The 17,021-nt window shown below is 49.0% G+C and overlaps 1 protein-coding gene across 1 annotated transcript in view; it reads left to right on the forward strand.

Annotated features, from left to right (window-relative positions):
- BEND3 (BEN domain containing 3) overlaps positions 1 to 6,109 on the forward strand; it is a gene marked incomplete at its 3' end in the record, with an annotated part of 29,447 nt that extends 23,338 nt beyond the window's left edge. Inside the window, exon 4 of the mRNA XM_080664243.1 lies at positions 3,860 to 6,109. Coding sequence (XP_080520369.1) covers positions 3,860 to 6,109 — 2,250 coding nt within the window. The remainder of the gene's footprint in view (positions 1 to 3,859) is intronic.
- Between the last annotated feature and the right edge of the window lie 10,912 nt (positions 6,110 to 17,021).

Below are 17,021 nucleotides of genomic sequence, written 5' to 3' on the forward strand. Positions count from 1 at the left end.
CCGGTGCCCTGCTTTAAACTTCTCTGTGTCCCGGGCACTGTGCTAGGCACTGGGGGTAGACTCAGGAATGTCCTGTTCCCATCAGGTAACCATCCTGCTATTGGATGGGGACGGGGACCGCTTGGTGAGGAGACATCAAGAGGGAGTAGGGCAGGGGCAGGCTCTCCAACCCAGCATGTCCTGCTCCTGTGCTCTTGGGAAGTGTGGGAGTGGTGAGGGACAGGAGGGGCCAGTGCCTCTGACCCTTCATCAGCTTAGACACACAAACCCTGAGAAAGTATTGGGCAGCCCTGTGGGATAATTAAAACACAGGAATTCCTATATCTTCAGGTTCCTAGGAGAGTAAAATAGCTTTTCTTTTGCATGGTTATCAACAGAGATATAAGAGAAAAATGAACATTTCTGTAATATGAGTCATTATTTTGTTATCTAAGAGGGTCAGGGAAGTAGTTGATTAATTTAAATGAAAATAGCAGGGAAGGTTTAGGCGGATCAAAGTTTTATGATTATGTGACCTCGTGGCCTGTTTTCACCCTGGGCCTACCTCTTCTCACACCATGTTGCTCACCTGCCACTGTAACCTTAGCCTCTCGAAATTGTCTCTTTGCCCTGCAAGAGGAAAGACCTCACATGCTGTTGGATGCCGGCATTAGTTATCTGAAGGTTTGCAGATGACATTGAATCTGCCTGGATGAGAATAACGGAGAGCAGGCCCTGGAAAGGACCAATGCACACTCCGGCGTTAGAAATACAGACCCAGGGATCCGGATCTGCGTTCTAGCAAGACTCCAGGTGACTGCCGTTTCAGAAGCCCTGGCGGGGCCAGCCTAAGCCAGCCATGTTTTCCCAGGTGCAGGAGCACCCTAAGGCGCACTTTGTTCCCGCCCATCCTGCAGTTGCCTTGGGCACATGCTTGTCTGTGGAAGTGAACCCTTTGTGCTTCAACCCTGCCTGCTCCCTTGACAGCCACCAGGGCTTGCCAATTAGCTCTTTTGCATAATTAAACCCTGTAAGATATATTCCCATACATTTTGGGGTCAGATTCAACATTTGCCAAAAACAGCTTGTAAAGTTAGGACTGAAATACAATGAATGGCACATCGAGTGTACCATTTGGTAAGTTTTGACATGTGTACTAGTATATCAGTAAAGCCATCACCACAATCAAGATAATAAACATATCCATCATCAGCTACCATTCAAGTTTTGTGCCCCTTTGCATCCTCCCTGCATGCCACGTAACCACTAATCTGCTTTCTGTCACTTTCGATAAGTTTGTATTTTCTAGAAATTTATGTGAATGGAATCATAAAGTATGGTCTCTCTTGTTTGTCTGGCTTCTTTCAGCATAATTACTTAGATTTATCATGAGTACCAGGTGTAACAGTTTTATTCTGAGTAGTATTCCTTTGTATGAATGTAACAGTTTGTTTATATACTAGTTAATAAAAATTCGGGTTGTTTCCAGTTTGGGGTTATTTACAAATAGGGCTGCCATGAACATTTGCGTAGAAGTATTTATATGATCTTGTGCTTCCATTTTGCTTGGTAAATAAATTCCTAGGAATGGAATACCTGGATCATATGGTCCATGTATGTTTAACTTTCTGGGAAGTAACAAGTATTTTCCGAAGTGGTTATATCCCCAACAGCAGTGTCTGAGGGTTCCAGCTCCTTCACCTTATCTCCAGCACTCTGTATTGTCTTTTTTATTACCCACTCTATGGGGGTGATGTGGCATTTCGTTGTGGGGGTTTTTTATTTTTATTTTTTTGGTATAGCAAAGATGGAAATGTATTGAAGAACAAGTACAGATGCCCATGTGGGGAAGGGGAAAGAATCTCACAGCACAGACTCCCACGTGGGGAGGGGGAAAGAGTCCCTTCATTGTGGTTTTTATCTGCGTGTTATTAATAAGCATCCTTTATGTGTTTATATGCCATTTATATATCTACTTTGAAGTGGCTGTTGAAATAATTGATTGGGTTGTCTGTTCCTGTATTTGAGAGTTCTGTAAATATTCTGGGCTCAAGTCCTTTATCAGATAAATGATTTGCCAGTATTTTCTTCCATTCTAGGCTGTTTTTCATTCTTTTAACGGTGTCCTTCAAAGAGCCGAAATTTTTATTTTTATGAAGTCCACTATATCAATTTGTTCTCTCACGGTATGGATTGTGCTTGGATTCTAGGAAATATTTGCCTAAACTAAGGTCACAAAGGATTGCTCTCTCTCTTTTTTTTTAAATATATTTTTATTGATTTTAGAAAGGAAAGGAGAGGGAGAGAGAGATAGAAACATCCATGATGAGAGAGAATCATTAATTGGCTGCTTCCTGCAAGTCCCCCACCGGGGATCGAGCCCACAACCCGGGCTTGTGCCCTTGATTGGAATTGAACCTGGACCTTTCAGTTCGCAGGCCGACGCTCTACCCACTGAGCCAATTGGCTAGGGCACAAAGGATTTCTCTTCCGTTTTCTTCTGGAAGTATTAGAATTTTAAGTTGGGTTTTTTATTTAGGTCCACAATCCATTTTGAGTTCATTTTTGTATACGGAAATGGTAGAATGAGCCAGCATCTCTTGTGGAAAGGTTATCCTTCCTCCACTGACTTGCCTTTGGACCTTTCTCCAAAACCGCCTATCCACATTTATGTAAATAAGCCTCTTGAAACGTTCAGGGCTTGGCAATGGGGAAACTGCTGATGGAAGCACCGAGAACTCTGGGTTCCCAATGGTCAGGATGATGCCTGTCCCGTGTGGCATGTAGAGTCCAGCTTTGAGGCTCTTAAAGAGTATCTTGAGCTTCCTTGGGTGTCTGGCAACAATGGACCTTCAGAGTGTACCATCCTTGGGCGAGTGGAGGGACCCGCCCCTCAGATCTTAGTTGGTAAGGTTTAATTCTCTCACATACATAGCAAGTACCCTTCTTAGATGCATGAGATACATGTTAATTCATTACAGACTGTGGGTGACTTAGGACAGCAGGGCTTCCTTTCCTCCTGGAGTTCTGGTTGAGAAGGGCTGCTGGACCAACAGGGAGACCAAAACTTAGAAACCTGGGAGGCCCCATCATTTCATGGACTCTCAGCAGCACAGGCTCTGGAACGTTTGGGCTAGCCCAGCCTTGGGCAAACTACAGCCCGTGGGCCAGATCCGGCTGTTCTATCCAGTTCTCTTGCTCTCCCCTCCGCTCCTTTACTTTGAATTTATATTAGTTCACACAAACACTCCATCCATGCTTTTGTTCTGGCCCTCCGGTCCAGTTTAAAAACCCATTGTGGCCCTCGAGTCAAAAAGTTTGCCCACCCCTGGGCTAGCCCTTTTCCAATCCGAGATAATACGTGATTCCAGGTGGTGGTAGAGTGGGCAGCACACTGCCACTGTAGACCCTATTCTTCTGTGCCCACCCCAGGCATCTCGGTGTCCACGTGGAGACACCTGTTCTCCTCGAGGCTGCGGTCAGTGAGGTCACCTGCCCAGGAGCTCCTCATTCCCATGGTCTCCCTCCCACCTCCAGCAGGGTTCTTGCCCAGCCTTGCCAGCCACTGTGCTCTGTCTCCTGTCGGGCCCTGGGTAGAAAGTCCAGCGCTGGTGTCCTGCAGCAGTTCGCAGCCTTCCGGGTCCAGTCTGAGCCTCTCTCAGGAAATAGGGGGCATGAACTGGTTTACACTGAGATGTGTGTTTGTATTCGTGGTGCATTCTGGACAGAGTGACTCCAGGGCGAGGGAATCCGCTCCTCACATGCTCCTGCAATTGACCTTGGCCCCTGTAATTGACCTTGGCCCCTGTGTGTGTGTGACACAGACCTGTGTCCAGTGTAGTAAATCAGAACATCTCCTAACACACCTTGTGTTTTCCAGGCACTCCTAGCAGGCATGAGGAACCGGGAGAACAGCTCGCCCTGCCAGGGCAACGGGGAGCAGGCCGGCAGGGGCAAGAACTTGGTCTCTGTGTGGCCGGGTGAGGAGGAGTCCTGCAATGATGCGACCACCCCCTCCTACAAGAAGCCTCTGTACGGCATCTCGCACAAGATCATGGAGAAGAAGAACCCCCCTGCAGGAGACATGCTCAGCACGTATGAGCTCTTGGAGAAGGCAAACCCCAGCAACAGCCCCTCACCACTGCGGCTCCTGAACGAGACACAGAAGCGGGACAGTGGCAGTGCGGCCTCGGCCACCACCGACGGCGACCCCAACATCTACTTCCTGATCCAGAAGATGTTCTACATGCTCAACACACTCTCCTCCAACATGTCCCAGCTGCACAGCAAGGTGGACCTGCTGTCCCTGGAGGTGAGCCGCATCAAGAAGCAGGTGAGCCCCACGGAGATGGTGGCCAAGTTCCAGCCGCCCCCTGAGTACCAGCTGACGGCCGCCGAGCTCAAGCAGATCGTGGACCAGAGCCTGTCGGGCGGGGACCTGGCCTGCCGCCTGCTGGTGCAGCTCTTCCCCGAGCTCTTCAGTGACGTGGACTTCTCCCGCGGCTGCAGTGCCTGCGGCTTTGCTGCCAAGCGGAAGCTGGAGTCGCTGCACCTGCAGCTCATCCGCAACTACGTGGAGGTCTACTACCCCTCCGTGAAGGACACGGCCGTGTGGCAGGCAGAGTGCCTGCCTCAGCTGAACGACTTCTTCAGTCGCTTCTGGGCCCAGCGGGAAATGGAGGACAGCCAGCCAGGGGGCCAGGTCGCTGGCTTCTTTGAGGCCGAGCAGGTGGACCCCGGCCACTTCCTGGACAACAAAGACCAGGAGGAGGCCCTGTCCTTGGATCGGAGCAGCACCATCGCCTCGGACCACGTGGTGGACACGCAGGACCTCACTGAGTTCCTGGACGAAGCCTCCTCGCCAGGCGAGTTTGCAGTCTTCCTCCTGCACCGGCTCTTCCCCGAGCTCTTTGACCACCGGAAGCTGGGTGAGCAGTACAGCTGCTACGGGGATGGTGGCAAGCAGGAGCTGGACCCGCAGAGGCTGCAGATCATCCGCAACTACACGGAGATCTACTTCCCCGACATGCAGGAGGAGGAGGCCTGGCTGCAGCAGTGTGCCCAGCGCATGAACGACGAGCTGGAGGGGCTGGGGCTGGACGGGGGCAGCGAGGGCGAGCCCCCGCGGGACGACTGCTACGACTCCTCCAGCCTGCCCGACGACATCTCCGTGATCAAGGTGGAGGACAGCTTCGAGGGCGAGCGGCCCGGCCGGCGGTCCAAGAAGATCTGGCTGGTGCCCATCGACTTCGACAAGCTGGAGGTCCCGCAGCCCGACTTCGAGGTGCCCGGCGCTGACTGCCTGCTCAGCAAGGAGCAGCTGCGTAGCATCTATGAGAGCAGCCTGTCCATTGGCAACTTCGCCTCGCGCCTGCTGGTGCACCTCTTCCCCGAGCTCTTCACCCACGAGAACCTGCGCAAACAGTACAACTGCAGCGGCTCCCTGGGCAAGAAGCAGCTGGACCCGTCCCGCATCAAGCTCATTCGCCACTACGTGCAGCTGCTCTATCCCCGGGCCAAGAACGACCGCGTCTGGACGCTGGAGTTTGTGGGCAAACTGGACGAGCGCTGCCGCCGCCGGGACACGGAGCAGAGGCGCTCCTACCAGCAGCAGCGCAAGGTCCACGTGCCAGGCCCCGAGTGCAGGGACCTGGCAAGCTATGCAATCAACTCCGAGAGGTTTCGAGAGGAATTTGAGGGACCCCCGCTGCCCCCCGAAAGAAGTAGCAAAGACTTCTGCAAGATCCCGCTGGACGAGCTGGTGGTCCCCTCGCCCGACTTCCCGGTGCCTTCGCCGTACCTGCTGTCAGACAAGGAGGTGCGCGAGATCGTGCAGCAGAGCCTCTCGGTGGGCAACTTCGCCGCGCGGCTCCTCGTCAGGCTCTTCCCCGAACTCTTCACGGCCGAGAACCTCCGGCTGCAGTACAACCACTCGGGGGCCTGCAACAAGAAGCAGCTGGACCCCACGCGGCTCAGACTCATCCGCCACTACGTGGAGGCAGTGTACCCCGTGGAGAAGATGGAGGAGGTGTGGCATTACGAATGTATCCCCAGCATCGATGAGCGATGCCGCCGCCCCAACAGGAAAAAATGTGACATCCTGAAGAAAGCCAAGAAGGTGGAGAAGTGATGGGTACCCTGGGCCTGAGCCTTCCTTCGGAGCACGTGTATGGTATCCACAGACACGCACCTTACGGCAGTGGCAAGTGGCTTACTACTTTTGCACACAAACACCCACCCAACCGCGAGAACAAAGCCTTACATTTGGTCTCTCTTACTTCCGACCTGTGTCCCGAGTTCCCCAGGGGTGCAGCCGGTTTGGGGATGGCTGCTGAGCTGTGAGAGCCGAGGCCTCAGGAGCAGGCTTCTCTCTCCTGGCTGTCCTCCCCTGCTTCTCAGTGTGAAATGCAAATTCAGCAACTCTTGTTCCTCTTCCCACATTTTACATCTTCCATTTTTATCAATTGTTTTTTAATTAAAAGGAAACCCCTTTTTAAAAAGATCACTTGGGCTCTTTGGGGGCCAATTTGCTTAGGGAAAAAAAAAATCTTTTAAATATTCATGGTGAAATACTGTTAGATGACTTCAGTTGCCGGGATTTCTTTTGAAGATGGTTTCAGATTTATGAAATTTTTAGAATGGCCATGTTTCTGCATGGTGGCTAATAGCTTCAGGTGGCAGAGAGACCGACTTTACTGACCTTGTCTTTTACATCTGATTTTGAAGAGTAAGGATGCCCCTTGGATGGCAGTAGTGGGAATGGGGTGACGTGACATCCTTTCTGACCATGTTCGCTTCCTCCCTCCACTGTAGTGCCGAGGAAGGGGCTTCCTCGTGGCCTGGCCTGTTCGTCGTTGCTGGGTGGGTAGAATGTTGTGTTCCCTCTCTGTAGACAAGAACACTGGATGATGATGATGAGATGAATGTAGATAGACGTGGAAACACGTTCACAATGTCATTTGAGCTGTGTCCTTCCACTGCCCCCTTCCCTTTCCATATGAGGAGGCTGGTTGGAGGAGGGGCAGACACATGTCCTTGGAGAACAGTGTGTGTGAATAATTGGCTTCTTGTTTGATGTAAGGACGGGTCCCTTTGGACTCACCAAGAACGGTTTACTTTCTGTGTGTGTATTTGTACAAAATCTGGGTTCTGGGAGCTGTATGACGACTCACCACAGCTCCATGTTAGCTCCTCCAGTCAGTATGCATCCTGTTCCTCAGGGCCTTCTTGGGGATACCCGGTATTGGAAGGACACAGGTCATCTCAAATGGGGCTCCCATGTCCCTGCCCAGGGTCCACTCAGAGCTTTCCCCTCAGACCCCCTAGAAGGCCCTGCTGCCCTACATCTTGGTCCCTTGCCTTGGATTGAGACATTTCTTCTCTTCCCACTGGTTGGGAAGGTCAGACTATTTCAGGCCAGTGGCATGTTCTCCAGGAGGTCCAACCAGGAAATTCCCCAGTAGTTAAAGTTCTTAAAAACAATACTTTTATGTACCTGACTTTGGGGGCCAAATGCCTGAGAGGAAAAGGAAACAGTCTAGAACTCAGACTGAATGCATCATGCTAGAAACGTGGGAAAATAAATGAATCACACAGGGTAGTCATAAAACCCTGTGGCTTAAATATTGGCTACCTTAAAATGCAGAAACAATAGAAACAATCTGTGAGTTGTCTTTATACAGCTGACAAGGACTTCTGTTCGGTGGCTATAGGGCAGCATTTGGCCTGCACCCAGGTTGGTTGGTTTGTTTTAATATGTATGACAGGATTTTGAACAATGTTTACGTGCTGACCTAGCTTTATTAAAATTGCTTTTAAATGTCATTTACAGATTATTTCTGTTGTAACTGCAGTCCTAAATTATTGAAATTTAGAAATGCACAGGGATTTAATGACTCTAACCCACCCACATGTGCACGCACACATTTCTTATTAAAAAACAAGTGAGATGATGGGGACCTACGTAAACAACTTCAACTTCTTTGTGCCTGGAAAGAAGAAGGGACTGGAGCAGCCAGGAGGGTCACCCCACGCCCCCTCACCTGCGCCTTTCTCTATGCCTTAGTCTCCCAAACACACAAATGCACGCAAGCAAATGCACATGTGCACACATACATGCGTATACACACATGCACACACGCTCTACCCCCTACCCAAAGATGGCAGTGGCACTCGCCCGCCAGCCCTGCTGGTTGGAGAGTGCCGTGGAATTCGTTCTGGTCTCTAGGATGTATCCGAGAGGATTCCAAGCCATGTGAAAATTGTCCTGCTTTCTAGAGGGTGGAATGTGACCCTGCAACTTCAGAAGCACAATCATTTTTTAAAATCCTATGTACCCACATTAAAGAAATCAACAGGTTCTAGGTTCTAAGGATGAACTATGTCTCCGTAACCTAGATCATGTTTTTGGAAACTCTGGGTGGTTTCCTTTTATACCTTTCCTGCGTAGGGCTTCTCTGCCCGCCCACCGCCCCCCCCCCCCCCCAAATCTTAGTGTCCCTTTCAGTGAAGAGAGGTGGCCACACTCTGGGAGCTGTTTGCTGTCCCTCTGGACTGTCTCGGCAGGAAGCGAATGCAGGCCCTGTGGCCTGTATGGTGCCCTCAGTTCCCCAGCCATGCAGGTGGCCTCAGGGGCAGTTTTTACATGAAGCAATATAAGTACAAACTACTTATTTTTTTTTTTTAAATGTAATATTTTCCGTAAGATCTGTTGGCAAATCTCTTCCCCCTTTCTATCTAAATTTTTGGTTTTCACTTGTTTTTCGGGGTGTTTTTTTGCCTTGTATCCGGAGAAGTAAAGAATTAGCACAGACACATTCTGATGTTAAGTAAAATAGCAAGTCACGTTAGGTGGTAGTGTCCCTCATGTTCTGTGTTAGGAACTTTTAAAAGAATGTATGAAGGTAGTCATGGATGTCCTAAGTGTTCTAACCCTGCTTCAGTTCACTTTGGCTGTGTCTACATGACAACAACCACGTGACAGGGAGTAAAGTCGTGTCTTGTGTCGAGGGTGTTAGGGTGCCCCTCCCCATTCCATGTCAGCCCTGAACCTTCCTTTCTGTAAGTTGAGGGGGAGGGGTATCATGTCAGCTGCAATCACCAACCCACCAATGGGATCTACTGAGTGATGAATGGATTCGCTGTTTAAATGGTAAGAGTCACTGGCCTGACCAGACCACAGCATGGCACTGGGTTCCTGTAGAAATGGCCTCAGTTTCCCCCTTTCCCCAAAACGTTTGCCTCTTGCCTGAGGGGGAGGGGCTTTCTCAAGACCCCTGATTGGAGCCCATTGAGCTCTCCCTGCCTGTGTAGCTAGGTGATACGAAGTGGGGCTGGGGGCCAAGGGCTGTTACTGCCATTTGGAAATACTTGCCTCGCGTAGATCCAGCCTTAATGTTTTTCTGACATCCTAGTGATAGCAGACCCTGCACAAAGTGGATATCAGAGTTAATACTGTGAGGAGACAAAATAATGGGAATAGTTTTACCAAAGATAATGAACTACCATATAATGTCTGCATTTGACCGTTGATTTGAGTGCATCATTAGAAAACTGAATGTAACAAAAACCCAGGACATTTTTGGAAATTGTATGCTCTCTAGCAACTTTGTGTGAATTTTTATACAAGCACTGTTTTATGAGTTATATAAAATGTTTAAAAATAGAAAAAAATATGGTCTCGTAACATCTTATTTCCTTAGGGAAGAGGTTTCTTGGTCTATTTGTCTTTCTCTGCGGCCTCCTCACTGCTCCCTGGGGGGGACATGAATGCTTGGGGCACCCCAGCCTCTGGGGCTTCCACACGGGGGGTGTCGGGGCTGTAGCTCACAGGATTTCAGATTGTCACAGCTGAGTGAAAAGTCACCAAATAAACCTCTTGCCCATTTCTACACAACCCGCTTCCTGGCCACACGGTGGAGGCGCATTTACTTTATCTTTCCTGGGCGCCCAGCGCTCCCTGCCTCAGGCCCAGCCAGCAGAGCTGCTTTTCCCTTTGGATTAAGTGGGATTTAGTTCCTCAAAGCTAACATGTTATTAACTGATAACAAAAGGATGCATGTTTCTTCTCACCCTTTGGCTAATTACAAATCATCAACTTTAATATTTCATAGTAACAGTAATGTCTCAAGCTGTCAGAGGAACTTTTTTTGGCCCGAGGGCCACAATATGTGAAGTAAGCTGTGGCTTGTGATTGGGACACTTTCCCCCGGGGTGAGTGCTGCTGTGGTCCTGACACCTGTCCGCCAGCCCCGTGCAGGTTGGGACTGGTCAAGGGCTGGAGCCCCAGAGGCGAAATACATGAGCGAGTTTAAGCAGGACTTGACGGAAAGCTATATTCTTAAGCCCCTTCTAGCTGTAAGTATCTTTGTTTTCTACCAGAAAGAAAATTCAGAGGATTTCCATATATATGAGCTGCTTTAGGACATCTCAGAGAAGAGCGCCACCCCAGATTCGTTTCCACTGTCACTGGGATGGAGATGCAGTGGACTCTAAGGGAGCTTCCAGGCCAATCTGAAACCCCCTGGCCCGTCGTGGGAAGGGAATGAGCATGTATCAAGCCTGCTCCTTGTAAGGGCACCTAACGTTTGTGTAGCATATACCATGTGAGAGCTGTACCTGGATCCTCTCAAGAGCCCCATGAAGTAAATCCCATAATTATGCCTGTTAAGACAAGAAAGCTAAGTCCCTGAGTGATGTTTATGTCATCTCATTTAATTCTCATAAAAACTCAATGTTTTGGGCACTCTGCTCTGTGGTAAGGAAGAAGAGAGAATTAGCTTTATTGTCCAAGTTGACACAACTTGCAAATTGTGGTGCCAGGATTTGAATCCAAGCTTGTCTCACCATCGCACACTGTCTCAGGAGCTAAAACACTACATTCCCCGAGTCACAATACACAAACGTTCCGATCCAAAAACAATTGCAAGTCCGTGTCCTGTCACCCACATCCTCTAAGCCTCTAGGGCAGTGGTTCTCAACCTTCCTAATGCCGCGACCCTTTAATACAGTCCCTCATGTTGTGGTGACCCCCAACCATAAAATTATTTTCGTTGCTACTTCATAACTGTAATTTTGCTACTGTTAATGAATCGTAATGTAAATATCTGTGTTTTCCGAGGGTCTTAGGCTCTACAGCAGCGGTTCTCAACCTGTGGGTCGCGACAGGGTCGCCTAAGACCCTCGGAAAACATATTTACATTACGATTCATAACAGTAGCAAAATTACAGTTATGAAGTAGCAACGAAAATAATTTTATGGTTGGGGGTCACCACAACATGAGGGACTGTATTAAAGGGTCGCGGCATTAGAAAGGTTGAGAACCACTGCTAGGGGGCTTAGGTATGGGTGCACTGGTTTTAGAATTGCCTTGAGTGAAGTAACTGGGAATTGTGGACAGACATGTTCTGGTAGTAGTACATTTCTTGAGATTGTGAAATTAACTGCTATGGATTGCATTCCCTAAGAGCAGAATCTGAGACGGGTTGTGCCTGGAACTGTGCCTTGGGCAATTGATCGAGGGTGTGCTGTCAGGAGGAGCATGGGAAAAGCAGATGCGTCCAGGGAAAAGCCACAAGCAAGAGTGTGGTTTCCATTGCCTTCTAGCTTCATCCCCAAACACTGAGAAACCCTGGGATATGAATTAGTCAGCAGAATTCGTCCCAGGTGAAGCCTTGGGGCTGGTTAATGATATGTCTGAGGTCTTGCCCATGGGAAAGGGGGTACCTCACCTGGTGGGATGGCTCCAGAAGGGTCGCTGACCCTTGCAGCTACAGGATGGAGGCAGTGGCAAAGGGGGTCTGGGTGGAACTCCCATCAGCACCCACAAGGGGCAGAACTGCCAGAGGACATGTTAGACCAGATTCTGGGCCCCGCCCCTCAGAGGTTCTGATTCCATAGGTTTGGGAGATGCTGGTGCTGACGTTGGGGGCCACACTCTGAGACCTACTGCACTACAGTAACTTCACAAAATTCGCCGTGATTGTCTGTGTATACAGAAACTGAAGGCTTAGCACTTTCCTGGCCATTAGAAATAGATCGGAGCTTAAAGAAGTGGTTTCCTGTTGTGTTCAAATAAAACTGACTACTCCTTAACGGGTGCTAAACTAAATCTTAGCTTTTAGGTCAAGGAAGAGGCGGTTTGCCTTGCTTCAGCATCACGGCTTAGGGGTGCTGCCGAACGGGATGCCTTTTGCCAGAACATTTCTGCGTGGTGGAGCATGTCCGTTGATTTTATTTGAAGGAGTAAGAATTCATTTGTTCTTCTAAATAGAGTTTATAGTCCTGATGGTCCAGATGGTGAGCTGTGTCACTCACAGGGGTTGAGAGCATGTAATGCCACAGCCCCTCCTTCCAGAGGCTCCCCCGTGTGACAGCTGGGTGTTCAGAAGGGCTGACCGGTCCCGAAGTTACAGGGAGTTCTGTTTTTCGTAAGCACTCCCATTTTGTGAGCTCCTGTAATGGGTCAAGAATGTGCTAGGGACCTCACAAGCATTATTTCAATTAGTCCTCACAGAAACCCTGTGGGCTATTTTTATACCCCATTTTACAAAAGGGGGTGCTTCCAAAGGTTAGGTAACTTGGTCAGGGTCATACAGGTAGCAGAGATGGCCAGGCTGACTCCAAAGTGTGTGCTCTTGATTTCTGTGCTGCCATTTGCAAAGTTGTGTGGAATACATTTCTCCATGTCTCTACCTAGTAGTCCCCTATGTTGAACTTTTGCTCACTGTCTACAGTGTCTGAGCTTTCTGGATCCATCCAAGTGAGAGAGAATTTGACTCATGAAAACTTTTAATGCCACAGGAAATACAACAAGGAATGCAGGAGGAATTATCTCTGCCTCTAAAGGAAGTTCCTTCGGCAAAAGCATCTGAAACACCTGCTACCTTCTGGGCACTGTTCCATGGTTCTAACAAGTCCCAGCCTCCCTTGTTGGTAGTGAAGCCTGTTTGAGCTTGGAGAGAAGGTTCTGGTGGTAAACAGCACAAAACCTGACGTCCTGGCCTAGAACTGGTTTTCCAGACGCATATGGGCTTTGGCAGCCTGAGGCCTTGGCTCTGGCCCTCAGTGCAGACAGCTGAGCCATCCCAGGGGGAGCAGGGCTAGACTTTGGTCTGAGGGGCACCTGTGGGTCCCCAGACTCTCCTGTTGCTCACATGCTGGAACACAGTGCTGCAGAACACAATAGCCCTGGTCTTCCTGGGGCTCTGTTTCTGACACAAGGTATTAAATCCGAGTCTCCTTGGATTGGATGAGCTGAAATCTCCGCACAGGCACAGTTCCAGGCACAATGAGGCATGTATTCCAGCACATGTTAGGCCATGGGGATGGGTGCCTTTTCTTCAGGTTATTAACAGCAATGGTGCTGCATAGATCCAGAGCTGGCTCCTATCGTTTCAGCCTCACCTTTGTCTCGGAATCAAGAGTTAAGGGATTTCCCCCACCATCCTAAAGAAAATTCTCACATACTAGTATTCTGTGGGGAAATACCAAATAGTATCTAACCCCTCTGAGTGGGGCTCCAGAAAATGGATATAACCAGTCCAGAACTCTAAATAGAAACTGCCCACTTTATTTTTTAAATGTATATTATTATATACATTTAATATATATATATATATATATAATTGATTTCAGAGAGGAAGGGAGAGATAGAAACATCCATGATGAGACAGAATTGTAGACTTCACCATCCTCCTTTTAATATACCTGGTCTGTTAACCAACAACAATGAACAAAACTATAGACGAGCCAGCAAGCATGGTCCTGAGAGCAGCAGGAGAGGCCGTCTCAGAGCCCTCTGTGAAAGTCCGAGCTACAGCTTGGGCAGGCTGTGGGAGCTTGTGTTGGCGGTGGGAAATGGCACCTGGCGTTAGCCAGAGTTAGGCTGGACGGTTCAGCAACCTTGGTCCTTGAGTTTGGCTTGAAAGAATTCAGAGCCAAGGAACTTAAGGGGAAGTTTAGAAAGTGACAGAAGTAGTAAAAGGGCCTTGGAGCTTAGAAGAAAGAGGGGGAAGAGATAAGCATCTTGAGGAGAAAGGGAGGAGAGGCGCTAGGGCACACTCCGGGAAAGAGAGCATGCCCTGGGGAAAGGAGCGGGTGGGGAAGGGAGCTAGATGCTCCTCAGAGTGAGCTTTTATCTGAAGGCCTCAGGGGAAGATCGCAATAGAGCATGTTTCCCCAGTGTCTCCTGAGGGAGGAGGGGGGCGGTCTCCACTGAGTGGTTGGTGCCAGGGGGTCATTAGTCAATGCAGCAGGTCCTGATATGGTGCATTACTTCATTACTTCGTTACTTGTCTGACTGCTGCTTCTCGGCCTGGAGCTGAAACAACTGAAGCCTAGATGTCACCTTCCAGGAGTTAATTCTTAAGGGAGTGGTCTGGCAAGGGCTTGTAGTTTTGCCTGTTGCTAGGCACCTGGGGCTCTCCGCCCTGGTGACCCTCTGCACCTGGCCCATGGTTCTGCTCTGCTCATGCTGTTTAACTGCCTGCTCCACTTGCATTACAGGAAAGGAGAACATATGAAGTATGTTACAACTTACATGTCTTTAGACCACATTAGACTGGCAGAAGTCCAAAAGCTGGGTCATCGTGCCAGGGGCTGGCTGAGGCTATGGGCCTGCAGGCACTTGGTGTGTTGCTGGTGGGAGAGCAGCCTGGTGCAGCCATTGTGGAGAGGAAGCATGCACTGTTACTTGTGGTGAGGGGAGTTGGTGGAGCCTGGAAGAGAGGATAGGCACGGTCTTACCGGGTAACTCGGCTGGTTAGAACATCGTCCCGATATGCCAAGGTTGCATGTTTGATCCCTGTTCAGGGCACATACAAGAAGCAACTAATGAATACATAAGTAAGTGGAACAAATTGATGTTCCTCTCATTCTCTCCTTACCTCCTTCTCTCTTAAAGGGGGGGGGGGGAGGGGTAGACAAAATGTGGTGGATGCACACTGTGATTTATTATGCCACAGAGAGAAACAATGGATTAGATGTGCCCATAGTGAGTGCCATGGATGGATCTTAAAAACCATTCTGAGTGAAAAAAGATTCAAAATGAAATATATCATAATGCCATTTATGAAATTTAAATGTGTAAAGAACAGCAAAACATATTTTACAAGAATGCATACCAAGATACACATTACACATTAGAATAGTTGGCTAAAGTCAGGGAGCACCTGTGAAATACGTGAAACCAACAGAGGAGAAAAAATAACCTGAAAGAGGGTGAGTACTGTGCAAGGGCTTGTCCTCATGGGAAAACATGTGGGCGTGCATCCCCATTCCACGCAACCGTGTGTTGGTAAATGTTTAACAACATGTTGGTAAATGGCTCTCAAGGGAAAATAAATTCTGATTCATGGTGTTTACTGATTTCCAAGGTGAGACTACCCTGCTACGGCTGACTTCAAGGCTGACTTTCAAAGACAGTTTGGGAGATGCACCCATGCTGCTCCTGAGTCTACCATTTCCTTCGCTGCTCCCTGCGATCGATCCTCAGTGTCGTCAGTAATTGTTTGAAGGCCAAAATCTCTATGTCCCAGATAAGGCAGAACTTCACTGGGAAGTCACGGCACACCCTTTGAGGCTCATGGACCAGGCACTACCACCCCAACTGAAATCTATTTTCTTCTTCGTTTCTTTTTCTTTTTTAAATATATATTTTATTGACTTCAGAGAGGAAGGGAGAGGAAGAGGGATAGAAACATCAATGATGAGAGGGAATCATTGAATGGCTGCCTCCTGCATCTTGGACCGAGCCTGCAACACAGGCATGTGCCCTTGACTGGAATGGACCCTGGGACTCTTCCTTCCACAGGCCGATGCTCTATCCACTAAGGGGGAGGGAGGGCCTTGCAACCTAGTTCAGTATCAGGTTAAAACTGTAGTCTTACTTCCCCACTCTGACTGGGGTGGAGCTGCACAGCCTAACCCCAGGGCCCCACCACAGCTGACTTGGGCAGAGCTGCCAGAGCATGCCCCCAAGGCCTCACCAAGACTGACTTGGGTGGAGCTGCAGGGACCCACCCTCAGGGGCCCGCCACAGGAGAAGATATATAGGTCAGAGCCTCCCCACGAGTTGAGTTCAGGCTTTGCATCTGGAATTTCCCTGGACTAGCAGATCTGCGAAATAAAGGTTAAACTTTCCTCCCTCAGAGTGCTGGCTGATCGTTCTCCTGTGCATTCTGCCACAACATACCAAGTCATAACTTTAAAATGTTCATACTTGCCCTAACCGGTTTGGCTCAGTGGATGGAGTGTTGGCCTGTGGACTCAAGGGTCCCGGGTTTGATTCCAGTCAAGGGCATGTACCTTGGTTGTGGGCACATCCCCAGTAGGGGATGTGCAGGAGGCAGCTGATTGATGTTTCTCTCTCATCAATGTTCCTAACTCTCTCTCCCTCTCCCTTCCTCTCTGTAAAAAATCAATAAAATATATTTTTTTAAAAATAAAATGTTGCCAAAACCAGTTTGGCTCAGTGGATAGAGCGTTGGCCTGCGGACTGAAGGGTCCCAGGTTCGATTCCGGTCAAGGGCACGTAACTTGGTTGCGGGCACATCCCCAGTAGGAGGTGTGCAGGAGGCAGCTGATCGATGTTTCTCTCTCATTGATGTTTCTAACTCTCTATCCCTCTTCCTTCCTCTCTGTAAAAAATCAATAAAATATATTTTTAAAAAAAATGTTCATCCTTTAAAAACTGCAAACATACACCAGCAGCATTTCCATACTTCTCCGGGAAAACAAGAACCATTAACAAAATTCTTTCTTGTCATGCCATCAGAGGAGGGTCTCAACCTCATCACTATGGACATTCTGGCTCAGATAACTCTTCGTTGTGGGGGCTAATGCACCATAGGATGTTTAGCAGCATCCCCGGTCTCTACCCACTATATGCCCATGCCATCCCCCAAACCAAAAGTATCTCCAGACACTGTCAAATGTACCCAGTGGCAAAATCACCCCCAGTTGAGAACCACTGCATTAGAAATATCCAAGTCTTTTATCTGAGGAGGCTTTGCCGGGACAGCATTATAAAGCAGCTGTCATT

Source organism: Plecotus auritus (assembly GCF_963455305.1).
Source record: "Plecotus auritus genome assembly, chromosome: 4".
Taxonomy (NCBI): Eukaryota; Metazoa; Chordata; class Mammalia; order Chiroptera; family Vespertilionidae; genus Plecotus; species Plecotus auritus.